Here is a 22713-nt window from a genome sequence, read left to right on the forward strand (position 1 = left end):
CATTGTCTTTCAATTCGCATTCTCATTCTGATCATCATTATTATTGTTATCGCTTTCTCTATCAACAAATCTTTCTCCGGTTTTTTTACGAAAAAATCAGAAAAAAAAGTTGCCTTCATTGATCACAATTTGATTGATATCATTAATGAAAATCTTGCAACAATTAGCTTAATTGTGTCTAATGGTTCACTTATCTGTTATCATAATGGAACAATGTTGAAAGGAAAACATTTGGAATTTAAATTCGGACAAAAGTCGCCATTCAAGTCAGTCATTTAAGTTTTTTCAATTTTCCAGGCAATTTGATTCAAACAGATATTCTCAGAGTTGTTTTACAAGGAAAAATAGTTTAAAATGAATCGAGTTTTGGGAAAATTGGAAATCTCACAGATTGAAGTTTGTTTTCACTCTTTAAGTTTCATTTGATGTTTTACTCGATAATGAAATCTGAAAAACTCAATAATGAATAGAAGTTTAAAATAATGAAAAAATATCAGAATTCATGATAACACGAAAATTCAACTTTGAGATGATGTTTGCTAAACATTTCAATGAAGATGCGAAATTGAACCAATTTGAAATGATATTGAACTTGAAAGTGTTTAAGAATAAGACTTTACAATAAATGCCATTTCATGAATTTATCAGTTCAAGGAAAATAACTTTCAAATCTTATTAATTCAAGCAACGTTAGTGGATGTTAGTTCTTAGACAGGGTGAGTTACATGATTTCTAGGACAGTTGAATTCTGGGACAAGGCAAGATTAGAGATTTCTGCAACAAATAAAACAAGCGAATGTTACTTAAAAATGAAATTTATTGAAAAATGAGATAAGAGTAATGAAATGCCATTGAGTATGCATTTAAGCATTGAGTGTTTAAGGAATCATCAACTTTTTATGTTTGTCTTAAATTGAACTTGATGAAGCCGAAAATTCACGGCGTTCAATTCCAACGGCTTTGTTAAGTTCCTTGTCATGTAAGCAACAAATTGCTGTTGTGCTATTATGGTGCTTTGTGTCGCTTCGATAAAAGTTTTTTTCCTGAATCTTCTCTTAATGTTGACGCGAGCTGTCTTGTGAATTGTGCTTGTCGCAAAAATCTCATCTGTCCTAGAAACTGAAAAACTAACACTTTCCCAGAAACTGTCCTTGGAATCGTGTATGCTCCAAAACTCACATTTCCTTTGTTACTAACGTTAGTCATTTAATTATACAATTATCTGTTTCAGTTGATTTTAAGCTTTGAAAGGATCTTTTGTAAAGTTTATTCAATTTGAAACAGGATTGAGTAAAATGAAAAGGTTAACCTTTTAAAGTGTAAAAGCCTAAAGGGTTGTTATTTGTCATCAATTTTACTCTTAAAATGCAACTTAAGGGGTCGATGAATGTGATGTGAAGATGAAAACAAGAATCATGTTTGTTGCCAGTGAATGGATGATTCATTTCAATCATCAGAATTTATCTTCAAATCAGTGGTCAATTCAATTTATCCTTTAGTTTCAAATGGTATGAGGTGATCAAATGAAAGTGAACAAAAGGCGAAACAAGGAAAGTAAAAAGTGTATTATTTTTCATGTGAAAAATCATATTGGACTTGATTCTGACACAATTTATCTTTTTATCATTATCATGACCTCTTCTGAATTCCTCTTGAAAAAAAGTTCTTCTTTTTTTCTCCATTTCTTTTCTTTTCCATTTACAATTCTCAATTTCAATTTTCAACACTTTCATTTTGTTTCATCATTTTTACTTTTGCTTTGCTGGATAACAACGAAAAAATGCTCGAGGCAAAAGTAAAGATGAAATTTATACAAAACTCAGTCGAGTAACTTGTATACATTATTCAGTTATCATGTTGATCATGGTGATGAGAAATTATGCTGATACAAGGTAATAATGAAAAATGATAATATTTGATAAGAAAGAGATTTTTCTTTTTCGATTCAAAGTTGCACTTTTACTGTAAATTTAATGAAGGTTAATGAAAAGTAAAAGTTTACAGTTGATGCTCGTAAAGGTAATCATGATAATCTTGTGGTGTTGACCTGAAATGGATATAACATTATCATGGAAATGTTGAGGAAAAGAGAAAAGGGAAAACAGATTAAGGCTGGAAAAGGTTGAGGAAGTTGCATGGAAAATGATGAGAAAGGTTTTGATGAAGAGAATGATGATTGAAGAAAAGTTTGAAAGTAAATACAATGAAATGAAATGCGATGAAAAGCAAATGATAAAAGGTGAAAGGCATTCTATTCACGTTCTGTAACATAATTCTCACTCCCAGGGAATCCCTATCTTGATCAACATCTTACTTGTTCATGGGATTCAGTCTGTTGTTCAATATTTTTCAACAGCCAACATATAATGCATGGAAAACGAAAAAGATATCACCTTGGATTCTCCCTGAAGAGGAACCACAAAGAAGATTTGGAAGCAAGCGAAAGAAGCAAAATACAAAACAAAAAGGCAACATAAAGAGATGATGAAGAGATAAATTGTGTGAAATGAAAAGATGATAAGAGGAAGAAGAGGAAGAAGATTTTCTGTTGGATGAAAGATGAAATTGGCTATTTCAAGTTTTCAATGAAATAACCTAATAAAATAAGATCAACATTACCATTTTGCATTGAATGGTTATAGTCAGCATTTTGGAAAACGAATGAGGAAAGAATGATCATCATGAAATTGAGAAGAGAAAGAATGTAAAAGCTCATCTAAATGATTCAGATTCATTGAGTTTAAAAGGAGAAAACCTTTTCTCTTCGAGTTCAATAGAGAAAAGCAAAAGAATCATGAAAATGTAAATAGTCTTTTTAGTTTATCTTTTGCGTCTTCCTTTGCTTCCTTTGCTTACCAGATGCTGAGATGAAAATTTGGTAAAGATGAGAATGATAATTAAATCGGATTGATTCCAAGGTGACGATTCAATGGCGTTTTACGAAGCAAATTCAGGGCAACATTTTTGCACAACAAACAGAACATGATATTAACCGATTCTCCATGACAATTGACAATTAGATTGAGATAAAAGTAGAAAAAAAAATCCCCTCAAACTGTGCATATTGTACGCTTGAGAGTTTAACTTAATTTTTGCAGATTTACTCTTTGATTAAAGCTGAATTAACACGAAAGGCAATGAAAATTTTCTCAATTAATCCAAATGAAAATCAATTGTAACTTGAATGAAACAATTATTTCGAAATGCTAAGTGTCCCAAGTCACCCGAAACGATCTCAATGATTAGTGTTTCATTTAATTCGTCTTAATAAAAATTGATTTTTGATGCGTTTTTGGTTTACCTTTTGTAGAGTTGCAGAAAAGTAATTTTTATTGAAAGAAAAAAAGAAAACTTAGTCTACAAGTGTTGAGTTCAATTGTCTTGGGTCCTCTTAGATTATGAGTTATTTGGGTTTCAGGGTAAATAATTAGGAAGAAAAGTATGGAAAAAGGTGAGAATTCTTATTCTGAGAGCTTTATTTGAGTACTAAATTTTAGTTCTAAGCTTTAGTACTAGGTTTCAGTAACTAGACTTGGTGCTGATTTCAATTCAGTAATTGTTTAAAGTAAATGAGAAAAGCAAAAAAGGTTTGAAAAAGTAGGAACTATTTAACTTTTATCATCGAACGGAAGACTTCGAGAAAATTAAATACTCATAAAACCTGATTGTTCAAAATATTGGTTTTTATGAGGACGACTTGGGACAGTTTCCTTGCAATAATCGACCATTTTCATTTTTTTGCTTTAAAAGTGAAAATTGAAGAGATTTTCTAGAAATTGATTTTAAATTGTTTATGAACGTTTCATTGCTCGATATATCATTTGTAATAAAGCAAATGATTAGTATAATTTTAGGTCACAAAACACATTTTTTTCTCGGTTGAGGTTCTTTTTTGGTTACATTTAAAGATAATCGAATTAAAAGGTTGTCTTAAAGTGGTCAAGGTTAAAGTGATTCGTTGAGGAAACGTGATTGAATAATACATGGTGAATGGAAGAGAAAAGTGATAATATTGAAGATACATCTAGAGTTGGGTGAAAATTTCATTGTAAACCGATTGGAATGAAGAAAAGGGAAGAAGAGATAAAATACAATAATCATAATCATAATAGTCATGATAGTATCACAAAATTGTAACCATTCAAGGATAAGTAGGTAATGATTCGTAGTATAACAGGGAATGGTGCAACTTTCAATGTTCATTTTTCACCGAATCAAAGTGGAAACAAAACAAGAAACGGTAAAAAATGAGATGAAAAGAGTCAAAATATGAAAAAATAGAGCGATATATAAAGATATAAATTTTTTTATTCCCTATTCGTTATCATTATAAACATATAAAATATTTTTTCTTCTGCTTTTCACTCTTATTCTTGAGCTTCACTTTTTTTTGTAACAACAGGCAAAACTGAAAAGTGATGAGGAAGAGATGAAGATGACGATGAAAAAAATGATGATAACAGATAAAAAATGCTTCTCATCAACATTTATCTTTGACAAAAAACGTGAACAACTTTATTGCCAGGTCAATATATATATTAAATCATATTTTTTTCTTGTTTCAAGTTCTTTTTGATAAGACTTGAAGATTGGTGGAGAAACTTTTTATATATATTAAGATTAATATCATGACTGTCAATGGTGTTTATGGTGATTGGTTTGAACAAAGTTTCAAATTAAATTTAAAAGTTGAATCCATCAACTTTGTGCGAATAAAAAATGTGAAGAAAAAAGATTTAGTCTAATGTCGATTGTCACTAAGAATGTTATTCAAGTGCATAAATGAATTCGAGCCTATTAATTATCGAAATTCAAAAGTTTATTGGTTCAGCAATAATGAAAAATAAAACAAAAGGACGATAAAATTGATATTTGGTCTGAATCTTCACCATCTTTTGGTCAGTTTGGTCGAGTTTCATTCATTTACTTATAATAATGCAAAATAATCCGATGAAAAACTTGAAAATCAAATTTTTCGGGTTCAACGTTTGAATCAGAATCAAATCGACTTCAATAGTTAAATATATTGACATCTTTCTTTGCGAGTTTCTTGTTAAAATAACGACATTTCAATCAATTCTTATCGTTGTGCTAATCTTCAAGAGTGATCTTGAAAAATCTGTAAAAGTTCATTTACAGCATTTAGCTTTTGATCAACAATATTGTTCTGTTTGTTAAGAATTTATGAAAATTTGGTTAAAATAAGCAAAACCATGACAAAGTAACCTGACTTTGAGCAAAGATCCAACCATTACTCTGATTACAACCCGAATGATGCTACCAACTCCAGTAATTACTAACTTAAGCTAAGCTTAGTATAAAAGCTTAAGCTATGAATAACTTTGAAATTCTGAGACATCGTCACAAGCAGAATGCATCAGTTTTCCGATTTATAAAATTCGTCAGAAATGATCTGAATTGAAATGGTTTTTGTCCATTTTCTCAAATTAAAGTTGAAATAAAATTGCAATAATATTATCTTCTTCAGTTGAGATTTTACAATTTTCAAACATTTGCTGATTTAGGTCCGTTTTTGGTTTCAATCGAGTCTGTCTTTATATTTAATCACTTGAATTGACTTACATTAATTTTGCAGTTATAATGCAATGAGAATAAGGATAAGTTTTGAAGCAACATTGACGGTTCATTATTTGATTAAAGATTATCCAGTTTGATTAGCTGGCATTCAACATGTTTAAATGGCTATATTGATGAAGGAAGAAAAAGTAAATCGTTTTTTTATCCAGTTTTGTTTCCAGTGCATCATTTACCTTGAGCTTTATTTCAATGATCATAATTAACTTTATCATTTTATCCTAATTATGAGATTATTTTTGTTCTAGTTACATCTTTATGTTCACATTTATCTTCCCTGTCAATGGATTGAAGAGGAAAATGAATATTTCTCATTTAATCAGAAAAAGTTATTTCTTTTTCTTCTCCTTTTGCTTCTCTTATTGTTCCTTGTTTAACTGATTGTTTGCTGTTGATTGTTCCATCTTTATCATCTAATATCTTGTACTATCATCTTCAATGTTTCATTTGTCACAAGTTGAACAAGTTTTTCCTTTTCTCTTCTCCTTGTCCTTCCCTGTCCATCTGATTATCTTTCAACATGAGCTTATGTTACATGGAACTTTGATTTGAAAATTTTCTCATTTTTGTTTGTGTCTACATTGGACTGTTCAAACAATTGATTGACAGTTTTTTTACACTTGCCTTGGTTAGTTTACTTGTGAACAATTGAATCAGCAAATAAGGATGACCATTGAATACGTTGAAATGGTTGCATCGTAATGGGACAGTTAACGCCTTTTCATTGAATCTCATCGTCTCAACACTTACATCAGCACAATTAAACAGATTAGACAGATTTGACTGAAGACCAAAAAGGACGAAAAGATGAGAGAAGAAGAAAAAAGTTTCACCTTTCTCTGTTTCTCTGCAACTTCAAACCATCATGTAATCAAAGAGTCTAATTGAATTGAATCAATCAATTACAGGGAAAGAAAGTAGCAGTCACCGAGAGGAGGAAGAAAACAGAAAAGGTACAACTGATAATCAAAAGTTAATCATTGAAAAGGAAAGGTTAAGGAATGGAGTAAAGAAGAAGAAGAAGAAGAAAAAACTCGGTTGAAAACAAAATATTAATCTATCCATTTCATGAGAAATAACAAGAGTAATAAATAACTGTTGTTGGATGACTTTTTAAGGAATGGTAAAAATGGCAACAAAATTGATTCAAATCCTGATTCAGTCTACTCTTAATCTTGTGACTTTCATCATTTGCCTTTTACTGTTTCAAGACTTTACCGACACTTGACTATGTTTAACCCTTTACCTTTGGTAATACATTTATTGTAATATTTGTTTGTAGACACCAGCAAAGAAAAAAATCGATATACAAACAATCAGTTTCCCTTTTTATGGGTAAATGTAAAATGATAAATCGTCTTTGAAAGCGTATTACATTCAACTTAACTTTTCTTTTAGCCTCACTTCAAACAATTGTTTGATATTTACTGTTGGATGATGAGGATGAGGATGGCATGAAGGGTTAACTTGAAAGATTATGTCAGGGAAAGCGTCTTGGATGAATGGGATGATAAGGAAGCAACAACAACAAAAAGGAAGAAAACGTTTCACTGTTTAGTCAAAGTAAATGTGAAAAGATAACCTTTAGGCAATGCAAAAGAAGCAGATAAATGAGATGAAGTAAGCAAGTACAAAACAAACAGACAGTCAGGATGAGTATGGCTTGGGTTAAATTGTTATCCAATAATTTATAGCTTAATTAGGGTTAAACATTGAGGATGAAAAACTATTAATTGTGTAAAGATTTTCTTCGCCATCTTCTTTCTTCTTCTTCTTCTTCTTCCTTTCCTTCAACAAATTGTAAGTGAAATTGATCTTTTATGCGAACAAAAGTTTGTATCAATTTTCAAGAAAAGTTTACCCTTTTCTTTATCCTCTCCTCATCAGCATCATCCTTATTCGCATCTTCAATCTGTTTAATTATGGTATTTTTTGTCTCGGTAATGCATCTTAATGATTACAACAATTTGATTAAATTGATTAGAAAAGGTTCTAGCCTTTTTGAGGTTCCTTTTTTCAAGACCTGCACAGTTTGATGGAAACAGACGAAAGTCAATATTTGCAAACAAATTTTCTGATCCTTTTTCACAATTCAAATTGCAAGGTTACAGAAAGATACAGAAAACTCATTTCACTGAAATGATTTTAAATTATGATACAGAAATTAGTTTGTAATTAGAACGATTTTCATGAATTGAATTTCGAAATTGAAAAAATTCTGTCTCATTATCGAGTCGACAGGAAATTGTAATTCTTGCTTCAAGTCGATAACTTTGATTCATCATTTATACAATTTTTTGAATTATATCAAAATTCAATATTATGAGATGACTTTCAAATGGCCTCCAAAGTACATTGTAAAACATTTTACATGAAATTTTCAATTCATCCTGAGAAATTGATTCAAAACTTTAATTCTTTACATTCAATTGGTTTTCAAAAAGAGTTATCAAAATGTCTACTCATTGAGCCATCGCCGGCTTATCTCATCTCGTCCATCGTGTTAAACAAAAATCTGAAACATTTTGAAACTTGTGAATAAAAACTTCTTCAAAATTTGCTTGATGAAAATTCAGGCAAGAAATGCTCTTCCAAAGGGAAACTCTAATCAGCTTAACCAAACAGTTTGAAAAGCGTCTCAATTCAAACTGATTTCACTGTGATATCAATATCGATATAAATGCTATAACATTTCTGACCAGCAACAATCATTGAGATCAATCTGACAATCTTCATGAATCAATCAACTTTGCTCTGATGAAGGAAAGTTGAGGATAAATTTTTGCTGAGATATCATCATCAAATGAGATACATTTTTTAACTGTTCATGTTTATCGTGTTATGAACACACAAGGATTGAATCTGTAGCTTTACAGATTGTGTGAGGGCAACAAAAAAGTAACAACAAATGTAATATGAAAAAAAAGTGAGAAAGTAATGGTTAATCTGATGAGACTCGATTAATCTTAACAATCATCTGCTGACCTCAACATCATAATGGATGTGACCTGAAATATTTTAGCCTTTCACTTCTTTTCTCATCCTTTTTTATCCCTATTCTTGTCTCCTCCTTTTCCTTCTTCATCTCAACATCTTTTTCCTCTTCATCTCAATAACACTTCCGTTTATCACTTTCATTCCAACATTTCAACTTTCTTATTGCATTCCAAGTCAACATCTTCATTCAAGTTCATCACCATGAAACACTCAGTCTTTTACTCTCGTTTGCTTTTTTTTTACTCTGGTCATATTCAACTTTCATCATTACACTTAATCAGCTCTAATAGCAATCCTTTTATCATCATTATAATGTTCAATTTTCATCTCAACTTTTTCTCCCTTTGCTTTTCCCAGATAATATTTAGTTGTAAACCCAACAATTTATTTACAGGCTGAAAAAATGTAAAGATTTTAATATGTAATTTTGACCATTAATTATACTCAATGCGAGTTCATGATGTACATTAAATGGATATACTTAGTGTTCTGGCAAGCTAATGATAATGTTGAAAAATGTTCATTGTATGCATTCATCTTATCAGATTCAACTTGATGAAACTATTATTAAGGTAAATGTAAAGTTGAAAAGTGAATCAACATTTCATTTTATATCAATTTTTTTCTTCTTCTCTTCTTCCTCTTTGGGTGAGTTTGCTTTTTGTGTGCGCAAGTTTGAATATTATTCAGTAATCATTGAGTTTCATGGAGTGAAAATTTTGGCCAATTTGGAGGGAAAACACACATTTAATTGTTTCATTTATTCATATTTGTTCAATTGTTGGAAAAATCTTGGCTAAAGGATTGGAGGAAAGGTTAGTTAAACATGTGTTTTCAGGGGAAATTTGAATAATGGTTCATGATGAGAATATATAATCGTAAATTGAATGTACTTTAAATTTATGGAAAAAATGGTAAACTTAACAATTGATAAGAAATTGTGACAACATTGATATTTTCAGCTGGTTTTTTTGTTCGTTTCTTTTCTTTCCTTTTATGTCAAAAAATTTTTATGCTTCCATAGAGTTGAACAGAATCTATTATTGAATGTCAAAATGAAGACAAATCATGTCTCAAGGATTTTCCATCGAGTGTAATCAAGATTGAAACAAGTCATAATATTAAAAATGAATGTGAAGTTGAAAAAAATGGTATAATATTAAGGTTAGAGACTTGAAAGTGTTGACAGGTTGAGTGAAGTGAAGAATTGATTAATAACTGAAATTTGTCCGTTGGATTAACCGTTTTAAAATGAGATTAAAACTTACCATTTAATCGTTCTCATTGGCAGTTGATGTAAAGATAATGGTAATTCACTTATTTAGTCACTCGGTTAACCCAAATGATTAAACAATCCAATGGTAAAAAGATGACGATTGGTTGAAGTGGGAAACCAAATGACAAATTGGTTGAAAATGTTTCACCTTTTTTTTGGGTTCAGCTTTGTTGTAACAGCAAACAATTTACCGTGACTATACAAATGTTACAAAGTCAGGTTATTTGTGAGATGAGTTTAGCTGTGTTTGGGTTTATTTGGGTGTCTTCAGGTGTTGTAATTTATATACCTTGAAAGGTAAATTAATGTTACTGGGAAAGTAAGACTTTGATTGTAAGCAAGTTGAAAGAACAGACAAAATTATGTTAAGATATACAGCAACATTTGAATATATTTAGGTGAGTTGATGATGTTTTAAATATTGTCGAGATTAAGGTGGTGATGAAGATTAACTGGACTAATGGTTAAGGTAATAGAGAGGTTTGATGATTCTGGCAAGAATCAAGAGTTGGATTAGAAAAGAAAACGAAAAATGAAAAGTAAAATTAGTTACTTTATGGACGTAACAGAAAGATTGAAGAGGGAAAATGTTGGTGACTTTATTGAATGTTTGCTTGTTGTATACCAAAACAACAACTTTCTTGTGTCTCTTTTCAATGTCTTTGGGAATAAGAGAGCAGGAATGATGATGATAAGGAAGAGAGACTTTGTCAGGTCAGACTCTCTACTATCGATGGATGGTTTTTTGTTCAGAATAGGATGAAACAATCATTAAAACGAATACATTAATCGAATCGAAATCGTTTCTAACTTTGCTTTACTTGCTCTATCTATTGGTTGCAGAATAAACTATTTGTCTTATTCAATTTTCTAATCATTTCACTCAATGTAAATGGATAGTTTCAACCAAAGAGTAAAGGATTTAAATTGAGTTAAAACAAAGACAATTGTTCTGGATAAACCTAAAAATTGAGGTTCAATTCTGGAGTTTATGACGATAACATGGTTGTGATTAACATTTCTGAATATTATCTTTTTCCTTGCCTTTAAAGACTTCTTGTTTCATAAACATGTGAATTGTAATCATTTATTGTCATCGCTTTTAAATATTCAACTAAAGTAGGTTTATATTTATTTCTGGTAAACTGTTATAAATGGTCAACTATCAACTATTTTTCTCTTTAATTATTTCTTCATCAACTTTATTAACTTCAACTTTATCAAGTTAAATATTTTCAACTCTGAATTTTTCCATGAATCCAGCAATTCTTTGGTGTTTTCATTCGCTGTTCAATAGCCTATCAACAATTTATACTGAGCGCCTTTTCTCAGCTTAATGCAATATTTTGTCTTTTCTTCCAAAAGGAGGCGCACTAAAAGCTACATATGACCAATAAAGCTGAAATTTTTTGTTTTTCATTGTATTATTGTTGTAATTGATTTAACTCGAGTTAATATTGTTATTATTCTCACTCTCTTTCTTTAAGTGAAATTTATATTAATTGAAATTGAATTGTGCTACATCTTTACTCTGTGCTTGGTGGTTTAAAAACAAAAAGGTATCTTTCTTAATGCGATAACTTTTGGTTTCATGTGACTTTTGCCTCTATTCTGTTACAATCAAGTCTAATTGATGTTATTGTACTTTTTCATGTCTTAATGGCTTGATAAAGATAATTAGAAAAAAAGTAAATATAAAAATGGAAGGAGATAATGTTCAAGTTGATGATAACTGTTCTCAAATTGAGAAAGCTTTTGAACGGATGAAAGTTGGAACCAGAAGAGTTAAAAAAAGTTATCAACCTAACCAGCATCAACAAGAAGAACAAAACCTCAGATTTTCCTTGGATTCCCCTGTTTCTCCCCCTTCATCAGCAGCCTCCTCTTTGTCTTCGTCCTCCTCAACTTCTCCTTCATCTTGCTATTCCATGGGCAAATACAGAGATTTAACAATTCGTGAAGGCCAATCAACTGATAGTTACCACCATCAACATAATCGTCATCACCATCACCAAATTGATAGCAATCATCACCTTAACCAATCTAGTGATCAAAACACCAAATATGAAGATGCATTGCCAGTTGAGCCTGATGTTTCCGTCGAAGAATTGGCCGCATACTTGGATGTTCAACTGTATATTCCTCGAAAAATGTCTTACATGGCCGAGTTAATGTACACATAATAACAATGAATGTATTTGCAAGCTGGTACGACGAGGAGGAATGTACAAAAGAGATTAATAATAGATGGAAGAGAAAAATTGTCAAAAAAAATCAAAATATGTTAAGTGTGATAAATGTGAATTGAACTGATGAAGATAATGAGAGGAGTGACTGTGGTTCAGTTAGCAAAACACTTAACGATAGCAATGAGTGAAAGTTGAAATGAAAGCAACACATACTTATACTGGGTGTCGTAATGAACCATTTACACTTTTGAGTTCGTTAAGATAAAAATCTCAAACTCGCACCATTCAACAGAAAATTTCCAAGTTTAGTTTGATCAACCTTTGAAAATCTCTAAACTCAGGCCAATTTTCGGAAAGGTGACAAAGTCGAAAAGTGGGACAAAAAAGCTCAATTGTAAGCTTAAGATGGGTTGATGAAGAATTGCATAAAACATCGAAATTTACCACATTTTTTCAAAGGTTGAACAAAATTTGGAAATATCTCTATTGAATGTTGCTAGTTTGAAATTTTTATCTGAACGAACTTGAAGAGTGGAAATGGTTCATTTTGACACCAACTATAATATTATTATTAACAATAACTAAATATATATATATTTTTTGTTTTTGGCTGTTTTGATTTTTGCTCTTCTATTATTGAAAAAAAACAAAAAAATAAAAAAAGATGAAAAAATGTATCTCTGACATAATTAATTGAATTAGAAAGAATCGTCGTTATTCATATTTAAAAGTGTATTTCAAGTATAAAAACAAGATGAAAGAGTTCTACAATCCGTAACCGTAATTATTAGATCAACAATGATAAATAACAGGAATACAATTCAACCGTTTAAAAATGATCAACTCTTTGTGTTGATTGTCCTTTACAATTTGCCAATCTGTCTTCATCAATTCAATTTCATTACGTCCTTAATCCATTTGTTGCCATGTAGTACAATTGCGATGGCGATGAAAGCCAAAAGTAGATGTAATTGAACATTTTTTCAAAATTACGTCATAGAAGGTTGACAATTATAGCTGTTTAATGTTGAACATGGCTTGAAACTTGGCTGTTGAAAAAAAGGGTAAAAAAGTTAAGGAACAAAATGGAGATTTTCAACAAATGAAATTGAGATCTTGATTAAAATGATTTTTAAATGGAAATAAAATGTAAAATAAGCTCGAGATGGAAATGGCCCAAAAAAGGACCCATTTTTACAAAAATGAAAATTGAATGATCGCTTTGAAACTTGGCTTGCCAAGTCCGTTAGATTGGTTTAAGAGAAGTGGTTAACGACTAATTGTAACTGGTTTTTGATTCGGTTATCTATAAATGATGCGCATATTAGTTGGTTGATCAGTGAGATATTGAACAATTAGGTTACAGCGCGATACTTTGCATTTTTATACAGACAATCACTTATATTTATGACTCTAATTCAATGACAATTAGAGATTCATTTTTTAATAATAAAGTGATTGTGAATGGAAAATTGACTTTGACCTTGGTAAGAGTCTCACTTTAAATTGTTTCCCGTGTATTTTGGCATTTAAAATTTATACAAAAAATCGTCACGGTAAATTGTTTGCTTCCGAATCGATTTAAATTTTTCTCTTTCTCTTTCTTATGCTTTTGTCTCTGTGATAATTGTTATCAAATTTACCGTCCTCGTCATCATCAATAACATTAAATATACTATTAACGGGGAAATAAAAAGTAAACAACTTCATAATTAATAATAAAGTCACTTTCATCACATTTATCAACATTTCATCGTTATCATCATCACCATCACCATCACCATCATAATCATTATTATCATTATCATCTCAAGTAGCATGCAAATCATTCTTAATATTGAAGTTGGTAGCATTTTAGGACAGTTTAGCAAGGCCAATTCTGTTTCCCTTTATTTTCTCGTCATCTTTATATTCAAAGATGAGGTCAAGGAAGAGTCAATTTACGCAAAAAATTAGCGAAGAAAAAGAGACTATTACTTTAAGTCTGGAAGCTATGGCTTAATTCACAATTGTTGGCTCTCTTGGTTCCGACATCATCTTGATAATTTTAGCTTGCACTTGGATTTGCTTTGCAAACACTTTCCCTCTGAGAAATAATCATCGAGATATAAAAACGATGCGAAAAACGAAGTGAATGGGTTTTGTAAGTCCATCTTCTTGGTCCAGTCCTTTCCTCCCTTTTGTTTGCTTTGTTTGTAATTGATGAGCGTCCAAATCTTTGCTTTCCGTCCAGACTTCAACAGACTGAATCGAGCTTTTTGGATGACTTTTCTTTTGGTTGAGGGTGCGATTATTAAATTTTGAATGTAAAAGGGAAAGCATGAAGAGTATAAGTAAAAAAGTTTGTTTTTATCTTGCTGTCCTTAGCTCTCTATCACTCAACTGATGTTTATTTAGGTAAATCCAAAAATTTGAATTACTTTAAACAAAAAGTGAAATAAGAGTGAGTGATAGAATTTTATCTTCTTGAAGAGACGATTTGGTTTGATATCGTCTCCTTCATTAAGATGCTTCATGAATCCAAACTTGTTACCGTCTCTCGTGTTTCGTTTGTTGATCCAAACTTTCATCTGCATCTTGGGACCGACCAAAAAAAGATACTTCGAACTTTGATCCCAAAAAACATTTTATACAGAAATTGCTTGAGTATGTGCCGTAGTAGCGGTGGTTGACAACGTTGGATCGGAAGTTAACCTGCTTCTGCTGATTGTATCAGCAATCAAGGTTGCAACCATATCACAATCATCCTATTATGAAAACAGGTTCAGTTATCCAAAATATTTGATAAATTGTTCATTTAGAACAGAATTGAGGGTAAAAGGAAGAGGGGAAGTAAGGGAACTGATGAGTAATGAGAGAGAAGGATCAAAAGAAAACAAGCACAGACAAGACAAGACAAGCTGATGAAGGGTAATTTTAAATGAATAAGAAGAGGATGGAAAGAAAGAACTGAAAGAAAGGAAGAAAGAGCAGAAAATGATGAAGGCGTAATGTGTTAGTTGAGTAAACTGTATTTTAGGATCATTTAGTATAACAGAGTCTAAAGCAGACATAACGTGGCTAACACATAATGGTTAATACTACTGATATTTCAATTTGAGGAAATAAAAATTTTATGACAAAGGCGACTAAACAAAAAGGGTTTAAATATGTGGTTATGGCTATTTTGTTATTGGAAAGATTATTTACTTAGGTTGGTCATGGGGAGTTGAATTGAAAATGAATTTACCTGGTGTATAAAACCAAATTCAACAAGCTCTTTAGCTAAAGAATGGGGAGAATCTTGTTCCGTTATTTCACATGACAGTTGACGGTTCATTCTGTCATCCATGGTTAACAAGAGGGTTAATTTAAGCACAAGAAGAGCTTCACCTTCAGGAATAGATTTAATGTCGCACATCATGTTCAATATTCTGCGATTCTCTTCATCATACATATTTTCCGGTGAATTTGGTTTAAGCGATTCTTCTCCTATCGGTGAAGTTGTGCTCTGTCTTGTAATTATGGGTGGACGGGAAGTAGGAATGATAGCGGTTAACGGATAAGCCCCGTTTCGAACTTCTTCAAAAAATTTTTCCATTTCCGCTCTGGGAGCATCACAGCACTTTATAGACGTACCAGGACGTCCATCTTTATGAATTATTTCGGCTAAAACATTATCAGCTGATTGAGATTGTAGAAATCTTTGCAAAGCTTCTTCTGTGAGTTGTTCAGGTTGGTATGAGGGTGTATCGACAATTACATGAGCAGCCAATAATCTAAGGGATGGAACTTCAAAAATAACAGGATGAAATAAAAGTTGTTTCGATGTGGGTCGTTCTAATCGATTTTTACGTAAACATTGTCTTATAAAATCAGCTTGTAAAGGATTTTCCAGAGAATCGATTGTCCGGTTTATTGCTTCTTCAGTCACTTGTGCAGAAGAACTACTACTTTCCCCATTATTGTTTGATATCTCTAAAGCTGCCATTTCCAGGGCACACATACCAAAAGAATAAATATCAACTGCTGGTGTTAATGCTGTAGATGTTTCACCGGTAATCTCTCCTAACTCAGGGGCTACAAAATATAAATTTGCCATAGTTTGCTCCCGTACGGTTTTGATATGCCGATGTATTGCGTCTGGAGCCACAGCACCGATTTTGATTAGACCATTGTGACTGAGAAAAATTGTGTCGCAAGTTAAATTGGCGTGAATTATAGGAGGCTGAGATGAATGAAGATAACATAATGCAGACAAAATTTGGGTACACCAACGTTTCCAGGCCTAGTAAGAAATATAGATAAGAAAAAAAACATAAACATTAACTCAAATTATGTTAATAAGGAAATTGATATTAAATTTAAGCACTTTCTGATTACCTGCAAAACAAGGCATATCACGCTTCGAGTTCTCAGTAATGAACTTACGTAATTTTTCTTTGTTTACTTAAAAAAATACTTTGTAAAAGAAGAAAAGAAAAGTAAACAAAGAAAACAACGACATTGTGTAAATAGCAATTAAGCGAAAGTTAATGAAGAGAACTCGATGCAGTTTTCAGAAAGGAATCAAGCATAAAAAATAGACAAATAGTCAAATAATCAACTAACGGGTAAAGCCATTTTAATTTGGTTCCGTTTGGTTTTCTTGAGAAACTGTTTGAGCGATCCACTTGAATTATATTCCGTAATAAATATCACTCTAGGTTTATCAACATCTTTGTCCATCCAATATTTATGCAACTTTACAATATTAGGATGATCCAACTGTATTAAGCGATTAAAAATTTGACTAATCTTTTCTTCACGAGCTTTGAAATATTTTCTCTCTGAAAATCTAACTTCATTCCAGACGACTTCTACACCCTCTTCAGTATCCATAGCCAGGTATGTTGCCTCTATACCAGGTATGTCTCGCTGTTCTACCTTCATGTTACCATGTTATTGCCATCATCACGAGTGGGTGAGATTTAAACGGGTAAAGAGACGAGTAAGAGATGATAACGATGGGATAGAAAAAGAGACAGAGATAGGAAGGAAGATTAGAATGATAATATTAATAGAAGTAATAGAAAGCGAAGAAAAATAGAAGCAAAAGCGAAAGAGAAGGAAAACGGAAGAGAAAGAGAACAAGAAAGAGAGGAAGAGAGAAAAGAAAGAGAAGAAGAAAGAAAAAAATGAAAATTGATTTAATGAGGTAAAGAATAGATTCATATGCATAAAAGTGAATGTATACTAATCCAGACGAAATATTGATAATTTTTGATGATGCTAAATTAATGGACACTTACTTCTTCTCTTCTCTTCAACCATCTACCACAAGGGCTTTCTTCCAAGACCTCAGATTCATCCTCTGAGTCTTCTTCAGCTGTCGATGAGCTCTTGATGTCTATCAGCCTTGGTTCCGCCATGTTAATCCAAACACTATTTTAAATTGTCTTAATTCACAGTTGCCACATACAAATGAGGGGTGCCTTAATGAAAACAGTCTCTTTTAATTAGAAAAATTAATCATATCAAATAAATCACAGTTAGAGGTGAACAATTCAATTGGACATAATGTTTTATTATTTCAAAATGATGATACTCAAAAGGGAGACTAAAATTGCAATTTCAAGAGAGAGACCATCAGAAAGAGAGGAAAGGCAAAAATACTCCCTGAGTACTTGTGAGTGAGTAAAAGCAACAGAGAAAAAATGAGTAACCAGGCAACTGTAAACACATTACTTTTCAGCGGTTTTTTCAGCCTAATTAACCAGAATCATAATCTTATAACTCAACAGTAATTTTATGAAACGATAAAGATCATTAATAAATCTAAATTCAACTAGCAGTTGGGTCAAGTCATCTTCATGCATCTCGAATGTTTGAAATACATTTTTGTTCACGTTATGATGTTTTTACCGGTAAAGCGTTGGAATAGACAAGGAAATGTTGAAGATGACATTTTATTTAATAACATTAATCGAAATGGATTGACATGTTTGCTCTCGTTTATCCTCAAAATTGACAGATACTTATGATAACTTTTACATCTTAATTCAACTATTTATAGGCACTAATATTGACTAGACAATTTTTTACCATTAGAGATTTGCTTACAGATTGGCTAAACAAATATTCAATATTGAATGTTTTAATCAGCTAAATGTACAATCATTGCTTTATTGAAATCACTGATTCTAGGTTTGGTTAATCGAGACTGTTAATTGAGCGAAATGACAATCAAATTCGTCTATAGTCGGTTAAAAAAGTAACCAGCTAACCGGTTATTGCTCTTTATGGATAACTTAATGACTTTATTTTTAGCGTAATCAATACAAGTGTGGGTTACGTTTGTTGAACAATTATATTAGTTGTAACAAATTTGAGAGATGTTGATCGAGATTTGAAGATAAAATGGCAATATAACAAAATGTTTTTGTTTATGATCACAATTGGCTAGACATCAATGATTCTTGAAGGAGTCATAAACGATTAACATGAAAAGGTTGATGAATTATAGGTTATGAAACTATCAAAGCTTTGAAATCGTTCTTGATTGTCGATAAATTGCACTTATTTTATAGAAACTAAATCCAAGATTTCAGTTATAATCAACTGAATTGAATTAACAAACTAACCGGTAAAAATGTTTCTCTGGGTTATTTCAACAAAATTTGCTGTACGAATAGCTATAAACAATGTTGTTTGTTTTGTTCTGTTGATTTTTTTACTTTGAATCTGCTTTCTTGTTCTTCTTTTTTTGTGAATTCGCCAGTTTTTATCATTTTTTAATATCCTGTATGTTATCAAAAAGATGACAAGTACAGAAAGTGAAGCTAATTCGTGTGGTTCCACGAGAAAATCTTTCGGTAGAGGTAAAAAGAATGGTGTTAGATCTAACAAACTGGTTAAAGCTAAGAAAGGTTTAAGCTATAAACTTTCGTATTCTGCTAAGGAAACCGGCAACGGTCCTCTCTTTGGAGTTTCCATGAATGTTCAACTTCAAAAGGATGGTCACTTTGTATTTGCTACTGTAGGTAATAATAGAGTTGGAGTTTATGAATGTTTAGAGGATGGAAGTATTAAAATTTTACAAGCATATTCGGATCCAGACTCTGAAGAGAATTACTATTGTTGCACTTGGACGTACAATGATACTACTCTTGACCCCATTCTTCTCGTTGCGGGAAGTAAAGGGGTCATTCGAGTCATCGACCCGGTGACAAATGATTGTATAAAACATTACAAAGGTCATGGACAATCCATTAATGATCTCAAAATTCACCCACACGATCCAAATCTGTTGCTCTCTGCCAGTAAAGATTACTCTCTTCGGTTATGGAACCTCAAAACAGACATTTGTATTATCATATTTGGTGGAGTTGAAGGTCACCGAGATGAAGTATTATATGCTGATTTTCATTTGAAAGGTCATAAGATCATTAGTTGTGGAATGGATCATTCGCTAAAAATATGGTCTTTGGACAATGAGCGAGTTGCCGCTAAAATTAAAGATTCTTATGAATTTAATGTGGAGAAAAGTAAAAAGCCGTTCAAAACGTTTAAGCTTCACTTTCCGACTTTCACTACAAGAGACATTCATAGAAATTATGTTGACTGTGTTCGATGGTATGGTAATTTTGTTTTGTCCAAATCGTGTGAAAATGCAATTATCTGTTGGAAACCCGGAAAGATAGAGAACGAGAATGATTTTGAATTACCTGTTGTCAATTATACAACTGACCAAACTACCACTATTTTACATAGATTTGATTATAAAAACAGTGAAATATGGTTTATAAGATTCTCTATGGATAGGGAACAAAAGATTTTGGCTTTAGGTAATCAAGTTGGTAAAACTTATGTTTGGGATTTAGACACTGATGACCCTGCTAATGCCAGGTGAGTAGATTTTTTGAGAAAAAATCCTTTCAAATTTTGTTTTTTACTAATTAATTATTAAAATATCCTCTATCTTTTCAGATTTACTATCCTTTCAGCCCCAAATTGTACTACAACTATTCGCCAAACATGCCTTTCTCAAGACGGGTCCGTATTGATTTGCATTTGTGATGATGCTTCCATTTGGCGTTGGGACCGATGTGATTTAAACCAAGATGCCAAAATCGCTACCAATGGCCGTGGTTAACTAGTATTCTTTTTAAGGCTTTTGCCTTTACAACGTGTTTATTAACCTTTTCCCTGTTAATCAATTGTTCAGTTGATTATCAACTACTTTCCTGTGCTCATTTTCATTGGTCACCAAGCATCTTCACTCTTTCTTCCTCCAGAGTTTTTATACTCGAAATTAATCATTCTTATTATCAATCATCGCAAAATTCTCAGATCTCATGCATTAAAAAAAGTCAATCATTTAGTTCAAACCTTGCATAAGCATCTATAGGCACAATCAATGATGCACATTTTGTCTATTATTGCAAACAATAATGATTATAGCAAAAACAGCGAAAAACAAAACTCCCTATCATTGAATATGATTCAGCCATTTACGTTTGTAAAACAATTTTTATTTATGCGACTATTTAATTAAATGACTATACACACTTATTTACAATAAATAAGATTTCAGGCCATCTTTTCATTATTGGTGACATTGTTGATTTACTTTCAAATAGGAATATTTGAAAGCAAGCGATAATAATCAATTTCAATAGTAATTAGTCATTTAGATTCTGAGCAATTATCCCATTTTCGTCCACATTTAAGACAGAAATATCAAAATAAATATACAATTGTATCAGCTTAAGTTGGCATTTAAACTCTATCGATAAATCCGTCAGGTTGACTAATATATCCGAACTTTACAAATTTGTCAATCAACTCTTTGATAAATAATTCAAATTTGATGTAAGGCTGCCTAGTACCTTCTGCTCCAACTATTTTTGCTATCATTGGCAGGTAAACATTTTTTATAAAAAATAAAATCTTATAAAATTGCTTCTTATAACATTTGGCCATCTTAAATGATGTTATTTGCAGAAAAGCTTCTAAAATATTTGACGTAATAAAGGGATCTGGGTTTTGACGTAATTTACTTGATAACCAAATCCATCCGAAACGTATTCCATGTGGATGTTTATTTGATAATCCTACCTGGATTACTGCACCGTAAACCATTAAAAGAGCTCTACAACGTTTGAAGTAAGATTCGTTATTCTCATGCTGGATATTCGAGTAGCTTGGTTTAACATAGGGACATTTTTGGATCAAAAGACCAAGAAAAAGTTTACCAAATGTAGGCGAATGGGACCAAAGCAAAGCTATTGTGGCACCAATAGGAAATGCCGCAGCGGAAACAGATGAAACCTGAACAACACCAGAGCTCTAAATCAAAAATAAAAAGATGTCAAATTAATATTGGACTCAAGTTAAACGCTTCTGAAACTCACAATGAAAGTTTTAGCAGTAAAGTGTAAACAAAAATTCAGGGCATCAGGATGTTGACAACAATCTAATTGTTTCCCTTTGTAATATATTGGTGATTTTGTCAGAAGCAAAATTAACTGTTTGGCTTTTGTCTTTACTTCTTCAACTGAATTTCTAGATATTGTATTGATTGTTGTCCGAATGAAAAGTTGAAGCTCGTTTCGATAAGCTTTGAATCTATTTTCAGTAATAAAACCCACGAGCGATTTTTCAAAATTTAAACAAAATGTTTCCAGTTGATAATCAGCGTCCGGTTGACATTCAGCGGCCTGTTTAGGTTCAGTGGCCTGTTTATGTTCAGCGGTCTGTCTATGTTCAGTGTCCTGTTTAAGTTCATTGTCCTGTTGACATTCAGTTTCTGGCTGAAATTCAATGTCCAGTTGACATTCAGTGTCCAGTTGACATTCAGTGCCTAGTTTATATTCAGTTTCTGGCTGACATTCAGTGTCCAGTTGACATTCAGTATCCAATTTATATTCAATATTCAATTGAACATCCTTTATCACTTTAAAATTTTCACTTTCCGGTTTCTCATCTTTAATTGTTGTATCAGGCTGTGATGGTGTGATGATTGGTTTATACATCTCTGTATCTTCATCAGTTTTATCTTCAATCAGCAACTCCTGCAATTTTGTGGCGAATGTCTTTTTATGTTCCAAACTCTTGTTTTTTAGATTCTGTATTTTCGCATAATTCTCTAGTTCTTCTTTCTTTTTGTCCAAAAAACTTAGCACGTTTTCGCGTCGTATAGCTTCCAACATTTGCAACATATTACAAATAGCTTGCTCATCTTTATCCTCTTCTATTCCTTGAATCTCTTCTGACCTAAACTCAGCTGTTTCCATCGAAACTTCATCTTTAATTTTATCATCCTGCAAGATATCAGCTGCATCTGTGAAATGAATGGGGAGTTTAAGTTTACCAGGTAGCACATAAATTGTTTGTTGATGTGATGAAATTGAGTTGGAAGTTTGGAAATTATCACTCATCATCTAAATCGCAGAGAAGATGTAAACACAGTGAGACCGATAGAGACAGAAAGAGGGAGTATAGAAGAGGGAGAAAAAATGCAAAAGATCACAGAGATTAAAGATTGAAAGAGAGATATATAAAGATAGAGAGAGGGAGAAAGGAAAAGAGAGCGAAGGAGAATTGAAATATTAAAACTCTAGAACAGGTTTGATTGTAATTATTATAACGAATCGATGAACAATCACTAACAAAATCACGAAAACACAGCATCAG

The 22713-nt window shown here is 31.8% G+C and overlaps 5 protein-coding genes across 9 annotated transcripts in view; 2 read left to right on the forward strand and 3 right to left on the reverse strand.

Moving 5' to 3' along the window:
- LOC107367038 (uncharacterized) overlaps positions 1-9998 on the reverse strand; it is a 90824-nt gene extending 80826 nt beyond the window's left edge. For all 3 annotated transcript variants that reach the window (XR_016199602.1, XM_089268786.1, XM_089268785.1), the window contains exon 1: positions 9861-9998. The gene's annotated coding sequence lies outside the window, so the exon portion shown is untranslated. The remainder of the gene's footprint in view (positions 1-9860) is intronic.
- A 1301-nt stretch (positions 9999-11299) lies between these two features.
- Positions 11300-12734, forward strand: LOC107367019 (uncharacterized). The gene is made up of 2 exons (XM_015934678.3): positions 11300-11427; positions 11542-12734. The coding sequence occupies exon 2, from the start codon at positions 11569-11571 to the stop codon at positions 12049-12051; it is 483 nt and encodes a 160-aa protein (XP_015790164.2). The 5' UTR covers positions 11300-11427; positions 11542-11568; the 3' UTR covers positions 12052-12734.
- A 37-nt stretch (positions 12735-12771) lies between these two features.
- Positions 12772-17633, reverse strand: Madm (MLF1-adaptor molecule). Of its 3 annotated transcripts, XR_016199603.1 has the most exons (5): positions 17328-17633; positions 16648-16962; positions 15287-16324; positions 14035-14804; positions 12772-13106 (listed from the first exon to the last, which is right to left on the reverse strand). XR_016199603.1 is itself a non-coding variant. In XM_015934676.3 (4 exons), exons 1-4 carry the CDS (start codon positions 17445-17447, stop codon positions 14685-14687), a joined length of 1593 nt encoding a protein of 530 aa, XP_015790162.1. In that variant the 5' UTR covers positions 17448-17633; the 3' UTR covers positions 13921-14684. The 3 variants fall into 3 exon arrangements, 2 of the variants coding, with proteins under 2 accessions (XP_015790162.1, XP_089124913.1); XM_015934676.3 differs by lacking the exon at positions 12772-13106 and having other exon boundaries at positions 13921-14804; XM_089268787.1 differs by lacking the exon at positions 12772-13106 and having other exon boundaries at positions 13921-15006.
- A 1090-nt stretch (positions 17634-18723) lies between these two features.
- On the forward strand, positions 18724-20600 carry LOC107367018 (polycomb protein EED). Its single transcript, XM_015934677.3, has 2 exons — positions 18724-19923; positions 20005-20600. The coding sequence occupies exons 1-2, from the start codon at positions 18836-18838 to the stop codon at positions 20168-20170; spliced, it is 1254 nt and encodes a 417-aa protein (XP_015790163.1). The 5' UTR covers positions 18724-18835; the 3' UTR covers positions 20171-20600.
- On the reverse strand, positions 20528-22706 carry Gle1 (Gle1 RNA export mediator). The gene is made up of 2 exons (XM_015934675.3): positions 21432-22706; positions 20528-21366 (listed from the first exon to the last, which is right to left on the reverse strand). The coding sequence occupies exons 1-2, from the start codon at positions 22458-22460 to the stop codon at positions 20797-20799; spliced, it is 1599 nt and encodes a 532-aa protein (XP_015790161.2). The 5' UTR covers positions 22461-22706; the 3' UTR covers positions 20528-20796.
- Positions 22707-22713: the final 7 nt, after the last annotated feature.

This window comes from Tetranychus urticae, chromosome 3 (assembly GCF_039701765.1).
Source record: "Tetranychus urticae isolate SD_2017Ah chromosome 3, NJAU_TeUrti_SD_1.0, whole genome shotgun sequence".
NCBI lineage: Eukaryota > Metazoa > Arthropoda > Arachnida > Trombidiformes > Tetranychidae > Tetranychus > Tetranychus urticae.